Raw genomic sequence first — 26,923 nt, 5'->3', positions numbered from 1 at the left:
TCACACATCACACACATCCCAGCACCACACCACACACACACACCACACACACACACACACACACACACACACACAACACACACACAGACAGCCAGACAGACAGACAGACAGACAGACAACAGACAGACAGACAGACAGACAGACAGACAGAACAGACAAGACAGACAGGACAGACAGACAGACAGACAGAACAGACAGACAGACAGACAGACAGACAGACAGACAGACAGACAGACAGACAGACAGACGCAGACAACAGACAGACAGACAGTACAGACAGACAGACAACAGACAGACAGACAGACAGACAGGACAGCAAACAGGACAGACAGACAGACAGACAGACAGACGAGACAGACAGAACAGACAGACAGAAGACAGACAACAGACAGAAAACCGAGACAGACCAGACAGAACCAACAGACCAGACAGACACACCAGACAGACCCAGAAGAGATATGTGCCTTGTTGCTCCCTGCTTCCCAGGGAATCAGTGCTATTGCTTAGACAGAGGGGTTTGGAATGAGGTTAGGGTAGGGGTTAGTGGGGATGAAGAGAAGGAGGGAACGGGAGAGGATAAGAAGGGACAGCGTTCTGCTCTACAAGATCTACAGAACAGGCAGGCTCCAGACTATGATTGACACACTAAGTGTGTTCGATTGCCAGTCGGCTGTTTGCTCGCATGCACTGGGAGCCATGTGAGCGGCCAGCCATCTGTGCAACTTGCCATTTTCTGTCGTCGCCTGTCTTCATGGCAATGTGCACCCCCCCCTCATTCTAATGAAAACCCATCAGTTTGCTGTACACATAGAACCCCCCCCATAGGCCAACTCCTCCTCAACCCCTCTTCTCCTCTGTTCTATCTTGTGTGTGTACCCCTCCAGCATCCCCTCTCTAAGGGCTAAGCTGAAATCCAATGATGATGCTTCATTTACATGGGTCCCCACCAGCTGGCTTCACTCTCCTGGTCTTATTAAAGTTTTTTCTATGTGTAATTTTATTTTGATTTACACCCACGTTTACAAAGTCTCCTGGTGTCGTCTGTCTGTCTGTTCGTTCTGTCTGTCTGTCTCTGTCTTGTCTGTCTGTCTGTCTGTCTGTCTGTCTGTCTGTCTGTCTGTCTTGTCTGTCTTGTCTGTGCTGTCTGTCTGTCTGTCTTCTGTCTGTCTGGTCTGTCTGTCTGGTCTGTCTGTCTGTCTGCTGTCTGTCTGTCTGTCTGTCTGTCTGTGTCTGTCTGTCTGTCTGTTCTGTCTGTCTGTCTGTCTGTCTGTCTGTCTGTCTGTGTCTGTCTGTTGAGCCTGGCAAGCCCAGGATCCACAGTGAAAGCCAGGGCTGGAGTTTCTTTGTTGCAGGTGTGTTTCTGTTCTGGTGTTGTATAATGGATCATCTGTATGATTGCATACCACGTTTCACTTTTGGACAGATATCTATGCTTGTGGTGTCACAACTGCTTATTTATCACATTATTCTTCTTCCAGCACTCACAACCTCTGACAAGCACTTTAATTTGACCATAAATGTATTTAGGTCAAACAAAACTAGATGGTCAAAAAATAACAGTACTAAAATGGACACTAAATACACTGTTCTTGACCACGGCCCTCAGGTAGAAATGGAGTGGCAGCACCCTCTTGTGGCTCACTTTTGAAACATTACCATGCATTCAGGAAAGTCCTCCCTCTTCTATGATATGTATGAATTTATGAACTGATGTTCTACGTAGAGGAGATTGTCACCAACATTAGAGTATAATACATTGAAGGTAGGTGACCTGTGACAGGTAAAACAGTAAAGTGGTTCTACAGAATAAATAGGGCTCAGTGTTCTTCCAGTAATTATTCTTCCAGTAAGTTATTCTCGTACATGTAACTGCCAAAATAAAAGGAAACACATTGAGCAAATGAGGATACAAGGTATATTGAAAGCAGGTGCTTCCCACACAGTTGCCGATTATTTGGCTACCATGGCTAAAATATGAGATCGCCAGTGACTTTAAAAGAAGCGTCTCAAAGAAGCAAAAGGGGCTTTAAATGCCCTGTGTGTGTGTGTGTGTGTGTGTGTGATTTTAGCTTAGGGTCCATCTCCTTATAGGAAGACAATGTGATTCATGAGAATATAAGACTACAGTATATTATTGTCTAGATCCCTGCATGAGAGTGCAATGATATGACGTGTGTGAGTCTACAAGGATGCATTATTTTGGTATATACAGTATCTCTGTGAGTACCCAATAGCATAGGAGCTTTTTTTTGTGCTTATGAGGGCAAAATCAATTAATGGAGATTTCTAGCCATGGATACAGGTGATACATGCCACTACCAGATAATAGGTAGGTTCAAGGCAGAATGGTTAGTCTGTAATAGTGTGTTGTAATGTTGTGTACAGATGTGCGTGTGCAGTCAACAAAGGGCCTGTCACTGTGTTTCAGAACCTTGGAGAGGATAAATCCTGTGTGATTACAATTTACAGTTATACCGCCTACATGGAGACAGTGGAATGGAAACAGCATGATATTACCAGGAATGTCTTACTGTAAGTGTTTGTGAACATCTGGACAAACATTTAGCTGCAACTGCTATAGCATCTGCTTAACTGTGTACATGACCAATAAACTTTGATTTGATTTGACATTTGTTTCTAATCAGAGCTGAAATGACAAGCAGGTGGATATCTATTTCTGGATATGCACATCTAAATGACTTCCCAGGAGTTGGTTCTGACAAACATCACAGCAAGCCTTGTCCATACATAAAACCACACACACACACACACACGTCTCTCCGCTTCTCTCCACATAAATGTCTCAGTGCTTTGAGACGATGTGTACTCATTAACAGCACTAACAGTTAGAACTCTCAGGGAGCAGACGAGAGCATCAATCACACTTTAACATGACGCCATCCGCCCGCAGGCCTGCTTGTCACCGCACTGCAAAACACAGTCCCCCTGAATCCCACTACGCCGGTAAACACCGAACAACACAACAGCACCGCACCGCAAGGCAGTTGTCATCTTTCAACACCACATGCCAGGAAAATATACTATCTTTGAAAAGCACTTTTCTCAGTAATGTATTTGTGAGTCCATCTGTGTGTTTGTTTTGTAATTTTCTACTCTGATATGAAAAGTATTTCCTCCAGCAAGGAGAGTCGCACTGACAGATGGAGAGTCTGTCAAATCAATGGACTACCTCTTCAGTATAGTACTGCAGCCAACAAACCTTAGGCTGCAATGCAACGTCTATGTCAACCTCTCCTGCATCCCTGCCACTTCAGCCTGACGTCCCTCTGTCCAATTAGAGAAGCCCAGGGAAACTGTTTCAGTTTTWACACAACCATGCTGTTGCTAACTTAGAACTCACCTCAGCCTGCTAGCACAGACACCTGCAGTTCATTTGATGCCGGAATGCATATTGATTTTGTGTTAATCCAAGGAGATTAGAATCAATTTGGAACTGCAATCTCATATACATAGTGATAAGGCAGGGAATCGATCGTCTCAGAGAGATGGGAGAGATGGCCTTGAGCCTGACTGGGATTGGTAGACGTGCAATGGGAGACAGGTCGTTTTTCCCTCTTAGCTCTGTACAGACAACCATGTGTTTGCTCTCAAAATGGCCGCCTTCTTCTTCCTTTTGTTTTAATGGGGAAGGCATCAGGTGGCACTTAGGATGGTAATAGAATATAGAATAGAAGATACCTGAGCCTGTGGTGTAAATGTAGAGACACAATGACGCCCTCACAGACAAACACAGCATTCCTCACACCAAGCCACCATCATTCAAAGGTACTACAGTAATAGCACAAGGCAGATCTCATATTGCCCTAGCAAGGGATATTTGGGAAATTCCATGGTAACGGAATTGCACTTAGACTCAGATTTTTTAACCTAAAATGTATGCCAAACATTGATTTCAAAGTTTAACAAACCATACAACTCTAAGAACAATGACTCATTTTAACAATTTATACACATTAAAAAATTACATTTACTGGAAGAACTGTGCAGCTGCAAAATTTGGTAACAGAATTTCTGTAAAATCTCCCTCAGTTTTATATTTGACCATGTTTTCCAAAAAATGTAAATATCTGCTCCGAATTAAGATTCAAAGATGTCTGCAGAAAGAATGGGATGTCAGCTATGAGATGACACCTTGACTTGGAAAAAAMCTATTTTGGTTATTGAACTACAGTAAATTACGTTGATTTATACTTCACTTACTGTAGTAATGGTAACAGAATTTCATCATGGGTCTTTGATCTGTACTACACATGAATAATTATGGATATGAATGTCATTCTCTTCATGGTAATGTATCCTAAATAGTTACAGAAATGTATAAATATGCAATATCCTCCTTTGCACATTTGGATATTATTCTACACACTGGCTATTCTTTTAATGAGCTCCGCCACCAAACAAGAGCTAAAACAATCATAGACGTCTATGTTTCATAAGTTCGGACATCAAAGTACAGCACAGTAGAGGAGGAGGAGTACAGTATAGTACAGTATAGTACAGTACAGTAGAGCTCGGAGGAGTACAGTAATAGTACAGTATAGTACAGTACAGTACTGTAAATTAGAGTATAGTTCATTACAGTAGAGTTCAGTAAAAGTACAGTTCAGTATCAGTTCAATAACAGTATCCTAGTGGAAGGTAGGAGAGTAGAAGGWGACCCAACTGTGGTTTCTGACTACTGTTATTTCCTATTGTAGCCAATTCAATTGCATAAATTCCGTTAACTATTTTTTGCAAATTCTGTAAATGATTTGGTAACAGAATTTCAAGAATTGTAACTTCTGCGAACCTTCATTATCCTCCCAACTTATGAGRGAGGGAAATTAGAAAATATCTTAAAGATATGGGGGTTTTTGGTAACGGAATTTCAAGGAACAAGCCAATGTTTCTTAAACTTACAGAAGGCAGATACATTTATCCTCAACTACATACTGTGCCTTCAGAAAGTACTCATATCCCTTGACTTTTTTGTGTTGATACAGTGGGATTAAAATTGATTTAATTGTCTTTTTTTGTCAACAATCTACAGGAAATACTATGTAATGTCAAAGTGGAAGATAAAGAAAAACATGTGCACAAAAAAATAAGAAAAATAAAACAATAATATATCTTTGGCAGTGACAGCTGTGAGTGTCTCTGGGTAARCCTTTCCACACCTGGATTATGAAATATTTACCATTGTTCCTAAAAAAAATATTCAAGCTCTGTCAAATTCATTGTTRATAATTGCTAGACAAGCATTTTCAGGTCTTGCCATAGATTTTCAAACAGATTTAAGTCAAAACTGTAACTTGGCCACTCAGGAACATTCTTGGTGATTTAGGTTACTGTCCTGCTGAAAGGTGAACTCATCTTCCAGTGTCTGATGGAAAGCAGACTGAACCAGGTTGTCCTCTAGGTTTTTGCCTGTTCTTAGCTCCATTCTGTTTCTTTTATCCTGAAAACTCACCCGTTCTTAACAATTACAAGCACACCCATAACACGATACAGCCACCACTATCCTTGACAATATGGAGAGTGGTACTCAGTAATGTGTTGTTTTTGATTTGCCCCAAACATAACGCTTTGTATTCAAAATTAATCCATGCTTTTGTTACTTCTAGGTTAGACTACTGCAATGCTCTACTTTCCAGCTACCCGGATAAAGCACTAAATAAACTTCAGTTAGTGCTAAATACGGCTGCTAGAATCCTGACAAGAACCAAACAATTTGATCATATTACTCCAGTGCTAGCCTCCCTACACTGGCTTCCTGTTAAGGCAAGGGCTGATTTCAAGGTTTTACTGCTAACCTACAAAGCATTACATGGGCTTGCTTCTACCTATCTTTCCGATTTGGTCCTGCCGTACATACCTACACGTACGCTACGGTCACAAGACGCAGGCCTCCTAATTGTCCCTAGAATTTCTAAGCAAACAGCTGGAGGCAGGGCTTTCTCCAATAGAGCTCAATTTTTATGGAATGGTCTGCCTACCCATGTGAGAGACACAGACTCGGTCTCAACTTTAAGTCTTTATTGAAGACTCATCTCTTCAGTAGGTCATATGATTGAGTGTAGTCTGGCCCAGGAGTGTGAAGGTGAATGGAAAGACACTGGCGCAACGAACCGCCCTTGCTGTCTCTGCCTGGCCGGTTCCCCTCTCTCCACTGGGATTCTCTGCCTCTAACCCTATTACAGGGGCTGAGTCACTGGCTTACTGGTGCTCTTCCATACCGGCCCTAGGAGGGGTGCGTCACTTGAGTGGGTTGAGTTACTGACGTGGTCTTCCTGTCTGGGTTGGCGCCCCCTCTTGGGTTGTGCCGTGGCGGAGATCTTTGTGGGCTATACTCGGCCTTGTCTCAGGATGATAAGTTGGTGGTTGAAGGTATCCCTCTAGTGGTGTGGGGACTGTGCTTTGGCAAAGTGGGTGGGGTTATATCCTGCCTGTTTGGCCCTGTCCGGGGGTATCATCGGATGGGGCCAAAGTGTCTCCTGGCCCCTCCTGTCTCAGCCTCCAGTATTTATGCTGCAGTAGTTTATGTTTCGGGGGGCTAGGGTCAGTCTGTTATATCTGGAGTATTTCTCCTGTCTTATCCGGTGTCCTGTGTGAATTTAAGTATGCTCTCTCTAATCCTCTCTTTCTCTCTTTCTTTCATTCTCTCTCTCGGAGGACCTGAGCCCTAGGACCATGCCTCAGGACTACCTGGCCTGATGACTCCTTGTTGTCCCCAGTCCACCTGGCCGTGCTGCTGCTCCAGTTTCAACTGTTCTGCCTGTGGCTATGGAACCCTGACCTGTTCACTGTGATTACTATTGTTTGACCATGCTGGTCATTTATGAACATTTGAACATCTTGGCCATGTTCTGTTATAATCTCCACCCGGCACAGCCAGAAGAGCACTGGCCACCCCTCATAGCCTGGTTCCTCTCTAGGTTTCTTCCTAGGTTTTGGCCTTTCTAGGGAGATTTTCCTAGCCACCGTGCTTCTACACCTGCATTGCTTGCTGTTTGGGGTTTTAGGCTGGGTTTCTGTACAGCAATTTGATATATCAGCTGATGTGAGAAGGGCTATATAAATACATTTGATTTGATTTTGATATTCAGGACAAAAGGTTAATTCAAGTTAATTAAAGATAATCGCTTTGCCACATTTTTACTGTATTACTTTAGTGCCTTGTTGAAAACAGGAGGCATGTTTTGGAATATTTTTATTCTGTACAGACTTTCTTCTTTTCACTCTGTCATTTAGGTTAGTATTGTGGAGTAACTACTATGTTGTCGATGCATCCTCCGTTTTCTCCTATCACAGCCATTAAAATCTGTAACTGTTTTAAAGTCAACATTGGTCTCATAGTGAAATCCCTGAGCGGTTTCCTTCTTCTCTGGGAACTGAGTTAGGAAGGACACCATCTTCGTAGTGACTGGGTGTATTGATACACTGTCCAAAGTGTAATTAAGAACTTCACGATGCTCAAAGGGATACTAATGTCTGCTTTTTAACATTTTGACCCATCTACCAATAGGTGCCCTTCTTTGCGAGTCTTTGGAAAACCTCCATGGTCTTTGTGGTTGAATCTGTGTTTGAAATGTACTGCTTGACTGAGGGACCTTACAGATAATTGTGTGGGGTACAGAGATGAGGTAGTCATTCAAAAATCATGATAAACACTATTATTGCACACAGAGTGAGTCCATGCAACCTTTTATGTGACTTACTAAGCACATTTTTWATCCTGAACTTATTTAGGCTTGCCATAACAAAGGGGTTGAAAACTTATTGACTCAAGACATTTCAGATTTTCTTTTCTAATTAATATGTAAACATTTTGAAAAACATAATTCCACTTTGACATTATGGGGTATTGTGTGTAGACCACTGACCAAAAATGTAAWCGATTTTAAATTCAGGCTGTAACAAAACAAGTTGTTGAAAAWGTCAAGGGTTGTGAATACTTTCTGAAGGCACTGTATGTGTTGATACTGTATGTGTCTTTACTTCAACATTATTGTGTTATGATGTATYTCTAATACCGTTTAAGACTTTTTCTGGTAACCCTTTTCCATCTGTTTGACAATAAATCAAAGCCTTTGCTTATTCCTAATATTTAGGMTGGAAAATGGTTGAAAWCTGCCTTAATTCCTAAAGAAATATAGCCTGTTAGCTTTCAGTTTTGGAAACCATAGCTCAGTGCACTGTTGAATTTCTCTCCTGATGTCTCCATAGGGTCTACCACTGCCTTTAACAGAGCTGTATGGACTTACGGTATAAGCCAGGAAAAACTCTCTGCCCTAGCTTTAACTCTACTGCTAAAGCACCAGGTTGTGTGGTCAGGAAAGACTCCTGGCCCTAGATATGACACCTTTTAGTCTGTTTTCTTCCTCTACTATATTCATTCTTCAGTTATTCTTCCTCTCCTATGTTCATTCCGGGAACTTTGAATAAATTCCCTGGTTTTCCCGAAGTCCCGGTGAGAGGATTCACGGAATCAAGAGGGAATAAGTAGAAAATTCCGAACCCTCCAACTACAATTTCTGGAAACGAGGGAATTTATTGAAAGTTCCTGGAATTTTGCAACCTATTTTTTCGCAATGATACCCGCAATTTCATAGATACAATTCTACAGTGATAAATCACTGTAGAATTGGTGGACTCCTATCCAGTCTAGTGTTGCAGGGTGTAAAACACGACCAACTAGATTCTAGCTGCTAGAACAATCTCTCAAGCTCTGTCAGGTGGGATGTGACTTGGCTGTGTGCTAAGAGTTGGTGTCCTGTTGGAAGGTGAATCTTTGCCCCAGTCTGAGGTCCCGAGCGCTCTGGAGCAAGTTTTCATCAAGGATCTCTCTGTACTTCGCTCCGTTCATCTTTCCCTCGATCCTGACTAGTTTCACAGTCCCTGCCGCTGAAAACACCCCCACAGCATGATGCTGCCACTACCATGCTTCACCGTAGGGATGGTGCCAGGTTCCCTCGAGACGTGACGCCCGGCATTCAGGCCAATGAGTTCAATCTTAGTTTCATCAGACCAGAGAATCTTGTTTCTCATTGTCTGAGAGCCCTTTAGGTGCCTTTTGGCAAACTCCAAGTGGGCTGTCATGTGCCTTTTACTGAAGAGTGGCTTTCATCTGGCCACTCTACAATAAAGGCCTGATTGGTGGAGTGCTGCAGAGTGCTGGTTGTCCTTCTGGATGGTTCTCCCATCTCCACAGAGGAACTCTGGAGCTCTGTCAGAGTGACCATCGGGTTCTTGATCACCTCCCTGACCAAGGCCCTTCTCCCCGATTGCTCAATTTGGCCAGGCTGCCAGCTCTAGGAAGAGTCTTGGTAGTTGTAAAATTCTTTCATAAATTCTTTCATAAAAGAATGATGGCGGACACTGTGTTCTTGGGGACCATCAATGATTTTTTTGTACCCTTCCCCAGATCTGTGTATGACATAATCCTGACTCGGAGCTCTACAGACAATTCCTTCGACCCCGTGGCTTGGTTTTTTGCTGTGACATGCACTATCAACTGTGGGATCGTTATATAGACAGGTGTGTTCCTTTCCATATCATGTCCAATCAATTGAATTTACCACAGGTGGACTCCAATCAAGTTGTAGAAACATCTCAAGTATGATCAATGGAAACAGGATGTACCTGAGCTCAATTTCGAGAGTCATAGCAAAGGATCTGAATACTTATGTAAATAACTTTGTTCTTTTTGTTTTTATATACACTACCTTTCAAAAGTTTGGTTTCAATTAGAAATGTCCTTGTTTTTGAAAAAAAGCAAATTTTTTGTCCATTAAAATAACATCAAATTGATCAGAAACACAGTGTAGATATTGTTCATGTTGTAAATGACTATTGTAGCTGGAAACAACAGATTTTTTATGGAATATCTACATAGGTGTACAGAGGCCCATTATAGGCAACCATCACTCCTGTGTTCCAATTGCAYGTTGTGTTAGCTAATCCAAGTTCATCATTTTAAAAGGCTAATTGATCATTAGAAAACCTTTGTGCAATTATGTTGGCACAGCTGAAAACTGTTGTGCTGATCAAACAARCAATACAACTGGCCTTCTTTAGACTAGTTGAGTATCTGGATCATCAGCATTTGTGGGTTCGATTACAGGCTCAAAATGGCCAGAAACAAAAAACTGAAACTCATCAGTCTATTCTTGTTCTGATAAATGAAGGCTATTCCATGCGAGAAATTGCCAAGAAACTGAAAATCTGGTACAACGCTCCCTGTAGCGCTGTCTTAGGCGTCTAACAGTACGGACATTACAATTTATTGCCCTGGCCACATCTGCAGTCCTCATGCCTCCTTGCAGCATGCCTAAGGCACGTTCACGCAGATGAGAAGGGACCCTGGGCATCTTTATTTTGGTGTTTTTCAGAGTCAGTAGAAAGGCCTCTTTAGTGTCCTAAGTTTTCATAACTGTGACCTTAATTGCCTAAGCTGTTAGTGTCTTAATGACCGATCCACAGGTGCATGTTCATTAATTGTTTATGGTTAATTGAACAAGCATGGGAAACAGTGTTAAAACTTGTTATGGCTGCAGGGGGCGTATTGAAAAACTGGAAAATATGTGCAAATTTTCAAACGGCCTCTTAATAMATTTTTGCTCTTACAATATGCATATTGTTATTACTATTGGATAGAAAACAGTCTCTAGTTTCTAAAACCGTTTTAATTATTTCTCTAAGTGGAACAGAACTATTTTTACAGTCCATTTCCTATCCGGAAGTGAGATTTCCAAAATCGATGTCGCTCTTCGAGCCCTTGTCTATAAAAGGGCATGTCACTTAGGACTGTAGAAACACGTCATACGCCTTCCTCTGGGTGTCATGCGGAAGTGAGAGTTGAAATCAGTTGATTATCTCGTCCTGTATTTGAACACAGCCTCTTTGAGTGAGTGTTGCGCAGTTTATTTTTCTTTCTGGGCGCGAAGTAGCACCTGGACTCGGCTCCTGGAAAACACTCTGTAAAGGTAATGATATCTCTGGCTTAGATTTTATTTGATATACATGTCACAATATCATCCTAAAGTATGTTATTTCAATATAGTTTAATTATATTATTGAAATGTTTTCTGACTTTAGACGTGATGCGACGCAAAATTTTTTCAAGATGGAGAGGTTAGCGTCGCACTGCCAGTGTGCTTGCTAATTCAAGAGGGAATTGTTCGTTCTGGATCGAAATAAAGACGTTTCTGAACAAGGACCCCTTGGAGAACATTCTGATGGAAGATCCACAAAGATAAGGACCCAATTTGGGATGCTTTTTCATATATCTGTCGAACTGTGCTAACGCTACCGTTTGACTAGAATCAATGTTGCTGTGTGCTAGCTATTGTAGTAAGCTAATATAAGATATATTGTGTTCGCTGTAAAACACTTCAACAATCGGAAATATTGTCTGTATTCACAAGATATTTGTCTTTCATTAACTATCCACCATATATTTGTCTGAAATGTTTTATGATGAGTAATTAGGTAGTTGACGTTGGTGTCTTAACTTTCCTGGCTACTCCCGGTGCCGATTTCTGACTGTAGCTATGATGTAGCGTAATGTAAATATGATTTATAGCTAAAAATGCAATTTTTTTGAAAAAACATGATTTATGGTAACTGTATAGGACTGTCATCTGAGGTTAGTTTTTTCTAGTTATTAGGTTTGGTTCTAGGTTGTAGGTTGGCTTTGCTATGCTACTTCATCCTACTTGTGCTGTGAAAATGTCTGTCTCTTTTTTATTTGGTGGTGAGCTTAACATAAATATATTGTGGTGTTTTCTCTGTACACCATTTTAAAAAATCGGACATGTTGGCTGGATTGAAAGATTTTATCTTCAAATGCTGTATTGGACGTTAGTGTGTAAAGTAAATATTTTTTAAAAATAGATTTTGAATTTCGCGCCCTGCATTTGAGCTGGATGTTGTCATAGGTGTACCGGTGTCGGGCTGCAGCCATAACAGGTTTTAAACTCTTTACAATGRAGATCTGTGAAGTTATTTGGATTTTTACGAATTATCTTTGAAAGACAGGGTCCTGAAAAGGGACATTTAGAAATGTTCTTGTTTTGAAAGAAAAGCAATTTTATTTTGTCCAAAAACAAGGATATTTCTAAATGGCCCCAAACTTTTGAACGGTAGTGTACATTTGAAAAAAATTCTCAAAACCTGTTTTCACCTTGTTATTATGGGGTGTTGTGTGTAGATTGATGAGGATTTTTTGTAAATCCATTTTAGAAGACGACTGTAACGTAACAAAATGTGGAAAATGTCAAGGGGTCTGAATACTTTCCGAATGCACTGTAAATATCCATAACATTACAGCTCTGAATCATCTTCGTTATTGTACTAGTGTTCAACTCTCTAAACACATTTGATTGTGTTGTCYGTCTGTATTGACAGGCTGGATTAAACCAATGGACAGACAGAGCCTGGAGACTATTAAAACAGCCCTCCAACAAGTGGAGTGAGGAGCGTTGCTGATACGTTGGGGCAACATTACAGACAGACACACAACAGGAGACATGTTGTGWGAGGCCAGAGGCTGGCCATTGACTTTACTCTCATCATTTTAACACCTCAAAGAGAGACGGTGATGGGACAGAGAGGCCTGGCTATCTGCAGGACCAATACAAAGCTAGAAACCATGACTGATGCTACATCAATGCAAAGCAGCCTAATCTCACTAAGATAGTATKGAACAACTGTTGTGTGACATAGAGGGTGGTGATGGGTGACATTGTAGGTGAAATTACAGCAGTGACACAGGTAGGGACCGGACACAGTAAATAATTACATTACATTTACTGTACTGCGTTATGTGTGTTGAAGGTCTTATGCTTTGGTGTTTGTCTCTAGACTACATTTACATATACATGCATTTGCCCGTGGTAGTGGGTGTATGATTGTCCATGTGAGTGTGTGGATGTGGGTTTGAGGGCAGGGCCTGCTGGTTTTGGGGAATGACACGTCACTTACAGAAAGATGAATGGCCTGACACGCTATGCTGGTTAAATCAGTGCCTTTGAAAAGGCACAAAGTTCCCCCGTCACCCACCCACAAATCCATAGAGATTGAAAAAGCGAGGCGTGTGGGGCTGATTCATGTGGCCCATCAATGTGCAGCCCCCCCCTCCAACCTCTCCCCCTCAGCCCCAAACAGCTTAGACGACTTCACAGAGTGGACCTGTCAGAGGTTTAAACAGTCAGAAAACATTTAACAACACCAAACACACAGAGCCCAAGATGGACAAGCTGTGTAGGGAGGTAACTGGTGCCCAGACTGGAACTGTGAAAATGGTTGGAATAGAATGTGCAGGGCAATTATGTTGGGACTGGGATAGACACAACAGCTAAAACCCAGCTAAAACTGATTGGAGGGTAGAAAGAGAGATATAGATAAAGTGAGAGAGGTAGAGAAAGAGAGGTAGAGAGAGAGAGGTAGAGAGAGAGAGAGGGGATCATGGAGATAAGGACCTTTCAGTATCCTTGAGACTTGGGTACACAGACACAAACACCCCTGTCACACTGTCAGACTGATCCGTCTCTGTGCACTTTTCCCTGTGTGCTGCCCTGTCTGTCACAGCAACTCCAACAACAGACAGYTGCACAGGAGACCACCCGCAAGACACTTACAGATCATACACACCTAATACTGGATGATAGCTCTGATTATCTTCAATTCTGTCTGGGCGTCATCTGCAACTAAAGAGAATGATATACTGTATATTCATTGATATAATGCATCAGCTCAGATGCCACAGGAGCAGATATCTGTGAATGACTAATGACTCTGAGTCTGCAGGTGTCAAAACTTAATTTAATGCATCACAGTCCTTTTCCAGTAACACAAATATGCCCAAACTTAATCAAAATGGAGACGGTGCTGTGATAATGATAAAGGTTGAGGAAGCTTCTCAAGCATCTTTCACACACACGCACGTACACAAGTACATACACACACACACATAGACTTTCCAACCACTCCAAACCCAATCAATTCCAATATCATCAATCAATCAGCCAGGAGGGGGGCACCACCTCTGTAGGTTTGGTTTGGACAGATTGCCATGGCAACAGAGCAGAAAAGGGTRGAAGAGGGCATGGGAAGGAGAGGGACACAGTATGGGGTAGAGGAAAGCAGGAAGTCAACCTTTCAGCTCAGGCCAAATTTGTCAGAATCCAAGCATAAATTAGCTATTCTTTTYTAACTATGGACAAGCTAAATGTTTCTAACTGAACTCCCCTGAACTGTCGTTGTGGAAGTGAAGTTGGGCCTCATGGGTGAAATTTAATTGAATAATGTGATAGAGTRCATTGGATCCCCCTCTCCAAAAAACAGGTGACTACTGAGTACTCTTACTTAAACTCACGTAGTAAAGTCAGACAGACAGCTCTACTCGTGGCTGAAGAGCCTCTCCACAACAATAGAGAGAGAATAKAGAACAGCTGGGATTTTATCTCAACGACCCTTCTTCTACAGATGTAGGATCTAAAAGCTCAGACASATCGGTAGGATTGTCAAATGTTTGCCTGTCGACAGTGCTTAGCACCTCTGAACAGAGTGTTGGCAGTCAATCTCATTTGTGTTCACACAGCAAAGAACTTGGAAGTCGTCAGCCACTCAGCCTTGTTAAAATACTCCAAATCAGAAGGTGGCAGTTGCACTGTTTGGCAATGCATATCCATGCATATTGCTTATGGKGTAGATTCCAAGCTATCTGCGCTAATGTTGCTATTTTATAGAAAGCCCTTGTTGATACTAGCCAGATGGCCACAGCTAGATAACTACCTAGCAAGATGACAAATAAAGAATGTCATTCACTTTCCATAATTCAATTCTGCCTGTGCCAGCCCATACTGAAATGTTTAGCTATCTAACTTTAGCATATTTGCTGGTTAGCACAACATAGTGGAGTGTCCTTAGCTAACTAGCTGGCTATGTTGTGCTAACCAGCGAATATGCTAAAGTTAGCTAGCTAGCTAGCTAAGGACACTGCACTAACTCGGCAGCTAACACAGGCAGCTGTTTCATGGAAACAAACTAATCCATTGGGATTTAATTTTGCCAATACTAGCTACAGTGGTTAGCTAGCTTAGAGGAAGTATTTAGTGTTGTGTGCATTGCTTCTGTGCACTTAGCTAGCTACCATCCCATAGCCTACATTGCATATGAAGTGTGACTGGCTCATCCGTCGATGTACGGAGTAAATGCACTCTTTTTTMCTCTTCTTTTGTTGGCTCCCTCGGTGGGGGATCGTGCTCTCTGATTGGCTCAAAGTCAAGTTGTTGGTCACTGACGAGCAAGTACAAGTAGAATCAGTAGGTTCGTCGCTACTGGGTCGGCGCGCAGAATATATCGGTTTTGTTCTAGCAAGAGAAGGAACGGCCTCCGACTGTGATAAATACCTATCAGCAGTCTATCAGCAGTGAGATTCTCTGTGTGTTTCATGCTTTAATTTGATCACTCTTTTCTTGTTGAGAATTTTGCTGCACAGCAGGAAATGCAAACTTCTAGTGTTTTCAAGGTTTAAAAGGCTTCTAAATWTGTAATTTCCACATTAAAATGTCAGACTTGATTTGCCTTAATGAAAAATGTATCAACCCCTACAACAAATGGCCATTAATTATAATCCACATAATAATTCACATTTCCTGTTGCTGCAGGATTATTTTCTGCTATAGCAACTGGCTCAAAAGAATCCTAGCATCTGTATAGTATAGTAATGAGCAGCGAAGTATGTGTACTAAACCATGATTAGCAGGTTGAATAAGGTTTTAATAGATGCGCCTTGCTGCATTATGGACAACGTATTAGAACCGTTCTCCTTCAGGGTTTCTTCTCTCTCTGCTCTCTCCTCTTCTGCTCTCTCTGCTCTTCTCTCTTTCTCTCTCATCTCTCTTCTTCTCTCTCTTCTTCTTCATGTATGAGTGATGCTAAGTCTAGATGCGTTCGTCGTCTCTTCTCTCTCTCTTTCATCTCTCTCTCTCTCTCTGTTCTTCGGTCAGTCTCTCCATCTCGTCTCTCTCTCTCTCTCTCTCTCTTCTCTCTCTCTTCTCTCTCTGCTCTCTCGCTCTCATATTAGATCAGTATTAGCTGTCAGTGGAGTGTTGTGGTGTATCTCAGCTGGTTCAGTAACAGTAGGTGTTGTGGTGAAGGTTGTTCTCCTCTGAGGTTAGTGCTGTCTTCCTCTCGTCATGGCTCTCTAAATAGACTAACGAGCATTACTAATTAGCTAACCACACATCGTGTCACCAGTCTTCTCCCTTACACTCCCACGCGCGGCAGAGGGAAATATTCCTCCATCTGCAAAGGACTGAGTTTCTTCTTTAATAAGTATTAGAAGCTAACATATAAAATCAGAGTGTGACCAGCGTGTGACCAATGCAGCTCTGCACTTCTTTTCAGAGTCAGTTCTGTCAGGTCTGTTCAGTATAAGGGCAGCAGGTAGCCTAACGGTTAGCAGCTCCTTATCTTTTACTGTCACATTCTATTGGAAGGCTGCATCTAGCACCCAAATCACGTCAAAGCCATGTGACTTCCTAAGGATTGCAGCTAGGAAGGAAACTATTGTATATTACAGGTTGATTAATTCTAGTTTCTATTCTTCTTGTGAGAGCTGATACCTGKAATCTCATCCTGGGATCCTTCAGTGCTGCATACAACTACATGTCCATGGTAAACAMGGTTATCTAGAAACAATCTCACCTTGAGGCAGGAACAAAAATGGTGTCTAGATTACCAAGTGCCAGTGAGGAGAGGGGAAAAGGCACACAATGGAAAATAATCACTGTTKAATCCATGTGATTAACAAACTAAGGATTATCACTAATATAATTAATATGGAGATCTCTGGAATAGATTCATGGTTCTGTGTGAGACGTAATGAGACATGCAAGGAGCAAGTTAATTCCTTATTACTAACAAGAGATTAAGAAACTCATGCATCTCCTGTAAAATAACCATCCTGATTTTTAGATCAGTGGGTATACTGTATATTCAATAAACTTTTTAAGGAATGTGATGTATGTACTTATCAAAGACTGAGAAAGAAAAGAGAGACAGAAACAGACAGAGAGAACATGTGTGTGTGTGYGTGTGCATWGAATGAAAACTTTMTTGTCCATTAGTTAGAGGGTCACTCCACATTGGGCTCCCGACTGGCGCAGCGGTCTAAGGCACTGCATTTCAGTGCAGTCCCTGGTTCAAATCCAGGCTGTATCACATCCGGCCGTGATTGGGAGTGCCATAGGGTGGCACACATTTGGTCCAGGTTTRGCCGGGGTAAGCCGTCATTGTAAATAAGAATTTGTTCTTAACTAACTTGCCTAGTTAAATGGTWAAAAAAAAGCACAAGAAAGAGGATTTTGAGACCCACCATCGAAGATTGTAATGAAATCATTTCTRTAGTTAAAAACAACTAAGATTAGCATTCCTGAAACATTATTTTGTTGAAATAGAATTTGATTTCYTAATTGATTACACCCAAATTGGCCATTTAAAATGATACATTTCATATAATATGCAATAAATATAGTACATAACATCCRATTTGGACCCCAAATAATTTTAACATGAAATAAAACATGAGGATTCCAAATAAATGGTCAAATGCCACCCACGGACCTCCCACACCCCAAGCCAATCCCAACAGAACAATGAGTATACAGTATCAGTTCTCTATGTTTGACAAGAAGTAGGGAGCTGTGGTTCAGAGTACTGTTTCTTTCCTATGTAATGCATTCTCAGTAATTTTGGTGACGKTTTTTTTCGCCCTGTTCAGAGAAATTAGTCATTGAAGTTGCTAAATTTATGTCCCATCCTACATCCTGACATTACCAGGTTCTGACCACTAGATGGTGCTGTTCCTGCTATTAGGTGATTTTTTTTTAAGACCCCCCCCACCTTCAAAATTAAAGGGATAGTTCACCCAAATTACATATTGCTTTCCTTACCCTGTAAGCAGTCTATGGCCAAAGTATGACAGYAACCCATGCTTTGGTTTTGTTCACCTGGCAATTTTTTTGTGCATTTGTGGCACAAATCTAAAATACTGATATAGGTACCACTGATGTGCATAGGACTTGTGCAATAAATGCCGAAGAGTTAGCATTTGAAACAGCGGAATACTTGTATTGTATTGTATACTTGATGTTGAGTCTGGATTTGCATAGAGAACTGACATTGCATACTCAATGTTCTGTTGGGATTGGCGTGGGGTGTGGGGGGTCTGTGGGTGGCTTTTGACCAATTCTTTGGAATCCTCATGTCTTAATGTAAAAAAAAATTGGGGACCAAATCAGATGTTAGATACTATATTTACTGAATAGCATATGAATCCTATAATTTAAAATGGCAAATGTGGGTGCAATCAATTCAATCAAAATAAAGTAACGTTTTATTTGTCACGCGCCGAATACAACAGGTGTAGGTAGACCTTACCGTGAAATGCTTACTTACAAGCCCTTAACYAACAATGCAGTTTTAAGAGAAATAAGATTAAAGAAAAAGTGTTTTACTAAATAAACTAAAGTAAAAAAATAAAAGAGCAACAAAAAAACGAGGCTATATACAGGGGGTACCGGTAGCGAGTCAATGTGTGGGGGCACAGGTTAGTCAAGGTAATTGAGGTAATTTGTACATGTAGGTAGGGGTAAAATGACAATGCATAGATAATAAACAGCAAGTAGCAGCGTTTAAAAAAAGGGGGGTGGGGGTCAATGCAAATAGTCTGGGTAGCCATTTGATCAGCTGTCCAGCAGTCTTATGACTTGGGGGTAGAAGCTGTTCAGAAGCCTTTTGGGACCTAGACTTGGCGCGCGAGTACCACTTGCCGTGCGGTAGCAGAGAGAACAGTCTATGACTAGGGTGGCTGGAGTCTTTGGCAATTTTTAAGGCCTTCCTCTGACATAACCTGGTATAGAGATCCTGGATCGCAGGAAGCTTGGCCACAGTGATGTACTGGACTGTACGCACTACCCTCTGTAGCGCTGTGCGGTCGGAGGCCGAACAGTTGCCATACCAGCCGGTGATGCAACCAGTCGGGATGCTCTCAGTGGTGCAGTGGTGTAGAACGTTTTGAGGATCTGAGGACCCATGCCAAATCTTTTTAGTCTCCTGAGGGGGAATAGGCATTGTTGTGCCCTCTTCATGACTGTGTTGGTGTGTTTGGACCATCATAATTTGTTGGTGATGTGGACACCAAGGAACTTGAAGCTCTCAACCTGCTCCACTACAGCCCCRTTGTTGAAAATGGGGAAGTGCTTGGCCCTCCTTTTCCTGTAGTCTATGATCATCTCYTTTGTATTGATCACATWGAAGGAGAGGTTGTTTCGCTGGCACCACACTTCCAGGTCTCTGACCTCCTCCCTATAGGCTGTCGTTGTCGGTGGATCAGGCCCACAACAGTTGTGTCGTCGGCAAACTTAATGATGGTGTTGGAGTACACGAGGCGAATAAGTACGCACCCCTGAGGGACCCCCTTGTTGAGGATCAGTGAGGCTGATGTTTTGTTACCTACCCTTACCACCTGGGGGTGGCCCTTCAGAATGTCCAGGACCCAGTTGTAGAGGGAGGTGTTTAGTCCCAGGGTCCTTAGCTTAGTGATGAGCTTTGAAATCACTATGGTGTTGAACGCTGAGCTGTAGTCAGTGAACAGCATTCTCACATACTGTAGGTGATCCTTATGTCCAGGTGTGAAAGGGGCAGTGTGGAGTGCAATAGAGATTGCAACATCTGTGGACCTGTTGGTGCGGTATGCAAATTGGAGTGGGTCTAGGGTTTCTGGGATAATAGTGTTGATGTGAGCCATGACCAGCCTTTCAAAGCATTTCATGGCTACAGACGTGAGTGCTATGGGTCGGTGGTCATTTAGGCAGGTCACCTTAGTGTTCTTGGGCACAGGGACAATGGTCTGCTTGAAAMATGCAGGTATTACAGACTCAGACAGGGAGAGGTTGAAAATGTCAGTTAAGACTTTTGCCAGTTGGTGGCATGCTCAGTGTACAGTCGTGGCCAAAAGTTTTGAGAATGACACAAATATTAATTTCCACAAAGTTTGCTGCTTCAGTGTCTTTAGATACCTTTGTCAGATGTTACTATGGAATGCTGAAGTATAATTACAAGCATTTYATAAGTGTCAAAGGCTTTTATTGACACTTACATGAAGTTGATGCAAAAAGYCAATATTTGCAGTGTTGACCGTTCATTTTCAAGACCTCTGCAATCTGCCCTGGCATGCTGTYAATTATCTTCTGGGCCACATCCTGACTGATGGCAGCCCATTCTTGCATAATCAATACTTGGAGTTTGTCAGAATTTGTGGGTTTTTGTTMGTCCAGCCGCCTCTTGAGGATTGACCACAAGTTCTCAATGGGATTAAGGTCTGGGGAGTTTCCTGGCCATGGACCCAAAATATCAATGTTTTGTTCCCCGAGCCACTTAGTTATCACTTTTGCCTTATGGTAAGGTGCTCCGTCATGCTGGAAAAGACATTGTTTGTCACCAAACTGTTCCTGGATGGTTGGGAGAAGTTGCTCTTGGAGGATGTGTTGATACCATTCTTTATTMATGGCTGTGTTCTTAGGCTAAATTGTGAGTGAACCCCACACATGAATGGTCTCAGGATGCTTTACTGTTGGCATGACACAGGACTGATGGTAGCGCTCACCTTGTCTTCTCCGGACAAGCTTTTTTCCGAATGTCCCAAACAATCAGAAATTGGATTCATCAGAAAAATGACCTTTACCCCAGTCCTCAGCATCCAATCCCTGTACCTTTTGCAGCAATAATCAGTCTCTTTGATGGTTTTCCTGAGAGAAGTGGTTCTTTGCTGCCCTTCTTGACACCAGGCCATCCTCCAAAAGTCTTCGCCTCACTGTGCATTCAGATGCACTCAACACCTGCCTGCTGCCTTCCTGAGAAAGCTCTGTACTGTTGCTACCCAATCCCGCAGCTCGAATCACTTTAGGAGACGTCTTGGCGCTTGCTGGACTTTCTTGGCGCCGCTGAACCTCTTCACAAACAATTGAACCGCTCTCCTTGAGTTCTTTGATTATCCGAAAATGTTGATTTAGGTGCAATTCTTTACTGGCAGCAACATCCTTGCCTGTGAAGCCCCTTTCTGTGCAAACAATGATGATGCACATTGTTTTCCTGGCAAGTAACCATTGTTACAGAGGAAAGAACAATGATCCAAGCCACCACCCTCCTCAGCATGACAGGTTATCTCCAGCCTTGGTCCCTCTTCAACACCCCACACCTGTGGTTACAAGAAATCACGGACATATGTCAGCTGCGTCCTTTTTGTGCAGTGCGCTGAAATGAGTGAAATGTTTGGGGATTCATTAATTTGGCATGGGCAAAGAGGACTTCTGCAATTCACTGATCACTCTTCATAACTCTAGTCAGTATATGCAAAAATTGCCATCATACAAACTAGAAGCCAGACGTTGTGAAAATTAATATTTGATTTCATTCTTCAAAACTTTGGCCACGACTGTACAGTCCTGGTATTCCGTCTGGCCACCCCGGCCTAGTGAAATGTTGACCTGTTTAAAGTCTTAACTCAAACGGCTGAAGGTAGAGGGGACACACAGCTCTCCGGAACAAGTGATTGCTCTCATACAGTCTTTTCAGTGTATTTTGCCTCGAATGGGAGCATAGAATTATTTAGCTTGTCTGATATCCTCGGTGTTTCACTGTAGCTCTTGGCTGTGCTTCCCTTGTAGGTCTTAATATTTGCAACCCTGCTACATCCGACGAGTCGAGGCCTGTAGTACGATTCGATCTTATCCTGTATTGGCGCTTTGCCTGGATCTTTTGTCGAGCCCATAGCGGGATTTCTTATAAGCTTCCGGGTTAGAGTTCCGCTCCTTGAAAGTGGCAGCTCTACCCTTTAGCTCAGTGCAAATGTTGCCTGTAATCAATGGCTTCTGGTTGCGGTATGTACGTACAGTCACTGTGGGGACGACGTCCTCGATGCACTTATTGGCAAAGCCAGTGARTRATGTGGTGTACTCATCAATGCCATCGGAAGAATCCAGGAACATATTCCAGTMTGTGCTAGCAAAACAGTCCTGTAGCTTAGCATTTGCGTCATCTGACCACTTCCGTGTTGCGCGAGTCACTGGTACTTCCTGCTTTAGTTTTTGCTTGTAAGCAGGAATCAGGAGGATATAATTATGGTCAGATTTTCTTCTCCTCTTGTTGCACATGTAACATGCTGCTAAAAATGTGGTAAAACGGATTCAAGTTTCCCTGCATTAAAGTCCCCGGCCTCTAGGAGCGTCGCCTCTGGATGAGCATTGTCTTGTTTGCTCATGGCTTTATACAGCTCGTTGAGTGCGGTCTTAGTGCCAGCATCGGTTTGTGATGGTATGTAGAAAGCTACGAAAAATATAGATGAAAACTCTTGGTAAATAGTGTGGTCTACAGGTTATCATGAGATAYTCTACCTCAGGCGAGCAAAACCTTGAAACTTTCTTAATATTTGATTTTGCGCACCAGCTGTTACTGACAAATAAACACAGACCGCCACCCTTTGTCTTACAGGAGGCAGCTGTTCTGTCTTGCCGATGCACGAAAAAAACAGCCACTGTATAGTTTCCATGTCTTCGTTCAACCACGACTCGGTGAAACATAAGATATTACTGTTTTAATGTCCCGTTGGTAGGATAGTCTTGAACGGAGCTCATCCAGTTCATTCTCCAATGAATGCATGTTGGCCAATAGGACGGATGGTAGAGGCAKATTTCCCACTCGCCCCGGACCTGCGTCCCCTGTATCTGCGTCTTCTCTTCACGCGAATGACAGGGATTTGGGCCTTGTCGGGTATCTGGAGTAAATCCTTCGGGTNTTGTCTTACAGGAGGCAGCTGTTCTGTCTTGCCGATGCACGAAAAAAACAGCCACTGTATAGTTTCCATGTCTTCGTTCAACCACGACTCGGTGAAACATAAGATATTACTGTTTTAATGTCCCGTTGGTAGGATAGTCTTGAACGGAGCTCATCCAGTTCATTCTCCAATGAATGCATGTTGGCCAATAGGACGGATGGTAGAGGCAKATTTCCCACTCGCCCCGGACCTGCGTCCCCTGTATCTGCGTCTTCTCTTCACGCGAATGACAGGGATTTGGGCCTTGTCGGGTATCTGGAGTAAATCCTTCGGGTYCATCTCGTTAAAGAAAAAATMTTTGTCCAGTTCGAGGTRAGTAATCGCTGTTCTGATATCCAGAAGTTATTTTTGGTCATAAGATACAGTGGCAGAAACATTAYGTACAAAAGAAGTTACAAATAACGTGAAGAAACACACAAAATAGCACAGTTGGTTARGAGMCCGTAAAACGGCAGCCATCTCCTCCGGCACCATTAATTAGCTTCATTTCTCAGAGATCAAATTATACTTCAACAAAAGAATGTTACAGGAATGCTATTCTTATCTTTTTCTAACTACAGAAACAATTTYAGATCGTGGGTGTCATGGCTTGCTGAAATTACATGGAACGATCCTACAGGGAACAACAGAAATTCGTCTTCTGCTCCATTATCAATCTCAACCCTCCCCCCCAGGTTATGACTTATAGATTCTCTTACCATCCTGCAGCCATATTGTTTGAGAGGACCATGGGTGACCCTTTGGTTACAAACTTCCATCAACAGCAGGCTGCTGGCACAACTAATTTAACATGTCAACGCTTACAAGCTGGCCTTTGATTACACTTCCTAATTGGACTTCTCGCTACCAGCCCCCCAGCGCTGTACCATCATTACAACACACAGTCAGGAAAGTCACACTACCCACCATGTATTACAGTCAGGAAAAAATACCCTCTGTTCCAACTTCACATAATCAGAACGAACCTCAGAGGTTTCTCTTACCAAACAGTGCAGTTAATTAGTATTCAGGTAGGCTACACCAAGACTCAATAACTACTGTACTATTTTATAAAACGTAGGCCAGAACAATTGAAATACCCTCGACATCTGCATCTAGAGACTACCTTAGGAGCCTTTATTTTTCTACAATTTTCATTAGGATGGCTGACCACCCCTGTAACTCCAGCCCTCCCCTCACACTGCTGTCTCTGTGAAGGAGAACACAAGGAAATATTCCATCCACACAATTACCAGGACACCAGCCAAGAGACGCACATATAAATCAGCACAGACTCCTCTGGAARGCAGGAAAAATTATGAATGTCAAGSCCCTTTTGATTTTAAATGGCTTTGTCCTGGATGCCCACAATGCAGTGGACATTAGCCGTTTCCAGTGGTAGGACGGCATGGACAATGACCCAGTGCCAATGGCAATAAGGAACATTCTTCTGTCCCTGAGAGACCAATGAGCATTATGTCATTAGTGCTCTTGACATTTTCGCTTATAATGCTCTAGCATGGGGATCATTCAGCAGCGGGTCAGCTCATATAAAATGTACTTGGCCTCTTAAGGCAAATGTGGTTCCAATCTTTTGGCCCCTTATGTAAAGAGTGTGCTTGTGTTTATTTATACGTATCCAGGACAACTTACCAAAATGCCAGTCAGGTGACTTACCCCTCTATTCCCCAGGGTGGATGATTGTGAACACACCCAGTAGCAATGGTCAGTGGTCACTGTGGATGCCTGAGTGATGTCTCTCTCCATCAGTGATAGACAGACTGTCATGGCCACTATGGGTGAACTGTGATCTCTGTGCTCTGACCTCTGATCCCTGCTCTGGGGAACCACATCCACTTTCCCTTCCCTTTCCCCCAGCTCAACAGGCTCAGCTCATCACAGAGAGGCTGAATAGCTCTCCATCATTAATGAACACTGTCTTCTGCATTATTCGCCACTATGCCTTTATGGCCTTGACCCGCTATTACTCTTGGCACACACGTACATAACTTGTGGTTGGTCCGATTGGGGTCTATTGATGGATGGCTTGTTATTCATACGTTGTCAAACTCTTGGTGGTCGTGTGGGTGGGTGGTGGTTGGGTGGGTCGCACTGCTTTGCTTTATCTTGGCCAGGTCGCAGTTGTAAACTAGCCTACCTGGTTAATAAAGGTGAAATATATATATATTTATTAATAGACTATACGGTGCAAGAGAAACTAGCCTATTACTAGAAACTCATGGACAATATGGACACATAGAAATAATAATACTATATATGAAATATTGTTTTATATTGAAGTATATAATATTCAAATTACGATAGACTGCCATAGTTTTTTGTTAATCCCCAAATTACTGGAATGTCCGTAACTTGGTAAATTAACATGTAGCTTTGCAACCCTAATATCAATGCAATGGCCCATATTAATCTGGTCTCCCGTCAGAGTGTGTGTCGTTTGGATCAAAGAGCAGTGCAGACCTAATCCGAATGCAACTGTAGCGTTATAGTTAAGCTTCAGAGCAAGCCCATCTGTCGCTTTCCCATCCTCTGTAGTGGCTCTTCGCTTGTTCTTTCCATGTGGTGGGGCTTATGAAAATTAAGTCATAGAAACACACTCATATCAGCAGGTTTTCACCAGTGATGTGTTTATAATTTTCAAGTAGCTTCAAAGGCTCTAGAAAGTGAAATGTCATTCAGTTCAACACTTCCTTTTTAATGACTTGATTGGGCGATATCTGATGAAGATAACCTTTTATCTGTTCTCCGATATCATCAAAGCAGATTATACTGGTAGCTTACTCCATTGTCTATCCATGTAACAGTTATTATCTCTGGATGATTGTATTATGGCAATTACTGTTGACTTTCACTTTGTAATGGTCGATACTGTGTCTCTCTCTCACACTCAATCTTTCTTTTGTTCTTTTCTTTCATTCTCTTCTCTCTCTTTCTCTTCTCTCCGCTCACCTGTATCTATCTACAGTATATCAGTATTGCTGTTGATCCCTGCTCTGTGTCTCTGTATAGGATCACTAAAGGGGATGCGACCAATGAACGCAGCGCGTCATGTGGTCAGTTGTCACCGCTCTCCTTGTCGCCATGCTCTTCGGTTCATCCAATCAGAACTGCAGGAAGGAGCCCTCATTCCAGGTAAGATTCCACAACCAACATCCCTCATCGATCTACTGTTTGCCTTGGTATTATATTTTACCTTCCCTTGTGCAGATAGAGACTAGCACCTGTTTTTGTACAAGTGCTTGTGTATGATTGCTTATCTTGGCATTTTTGTATCAGTCATGGGTCTTCATAGCTGTAATCCTAGAGTACTGAGGGTGTCTATTAGTTATTGGGTTGAGAGTGTGAGATCCTTGGTCATGTTTGACCATGAGATGCTTCTATACTGTAGGTTTCACTGTCTCAGTGTGGTAAAGGAGTGGAGATGATCATCATGATAGGGCTAATACACATAATGTTAGCCTCAGGTATACTTCTATCCATCAGAGAACCAGGAAGAGAGGTTTGTAGAGGGGGGAGTGGGCGCTAGGTCCCAGGGCGGGGAAAAGGCGAGGGAGTATTAAAGGAAAGGAGATCTGCCGAGGATACTTAGAGAAACGGACCAGAAGGCGTCCGGACGTACCCTAAACAGCGAATGAAAGGTTTAATGCCCCTCGCTCTCAGGTGAAGGAGGGTTGTCATTGGGAGCAGAGCTTTCGCTTAACTAATCTAATGGTGCGAGAGCTAGAGGCAAATTTCAGATTGCTCTTCTCAGCTGCAGCACGCACGCACACACACACACCCACACACACACACACACACCCACACACCCCACACACACACAGAACACACACCACCTACACACACACACATCACACACACACACTCACACACAAGCAATGCAAGATATTGGTCATACGATCCCTGGTTGTTGAAGCTCCATTCTACCCAGCCAAGCAGCATGGATTGATCCCCTGCGCGAGGAAGAGCCTAATGTAGAACACATACAGTGGAAAAATTTGGAAATAATTCATAATAATATATATT

General features: G+C 42.5%; 1 protein-coding gene across 1 annotated transcript in view; it reads right to left on the bottom strand.

Moving 5' to 3' along the window:
* The window catches only part of LOC111980003 (roundabout homolog 1), a 274,583-nt gene extending 251,404 nt beyond the window's left edge, over window positions 1-23,179 (bottom strand). The window contains exon 1 of the mRNA XM_070449749.1: window positions 23,080-23,179. Within this exon, the coding sequence (XP_070305850.1) occupies window positions 23,080-23,179 (100 nt within the window). The remainder of the gene's footprint in view (window positions 1-23,079) is intronic.
* Window positions 23,180-26,923: the final 3,744 nt, after the last annotated feature.

This window comes from Salvelinus sp. IW2-2015, linkage group LG20 (assembly GCF_002910315.2).
Source record: "Salvelinus sp. IW2-2015 linkage group LG20, ASM291031v2, whole genome shotgun sequence".
NCBI classification, from domain to species: Eukaryota; Metazoa; Chordata; class Actinopteri; order Salmoniformes; family Salmonidae; genus Salvelinus; species Salvelinus sp. IW2-2015.
This window is presented reverse-complemented; position numbering and strand designations above follow the sequence as displayed.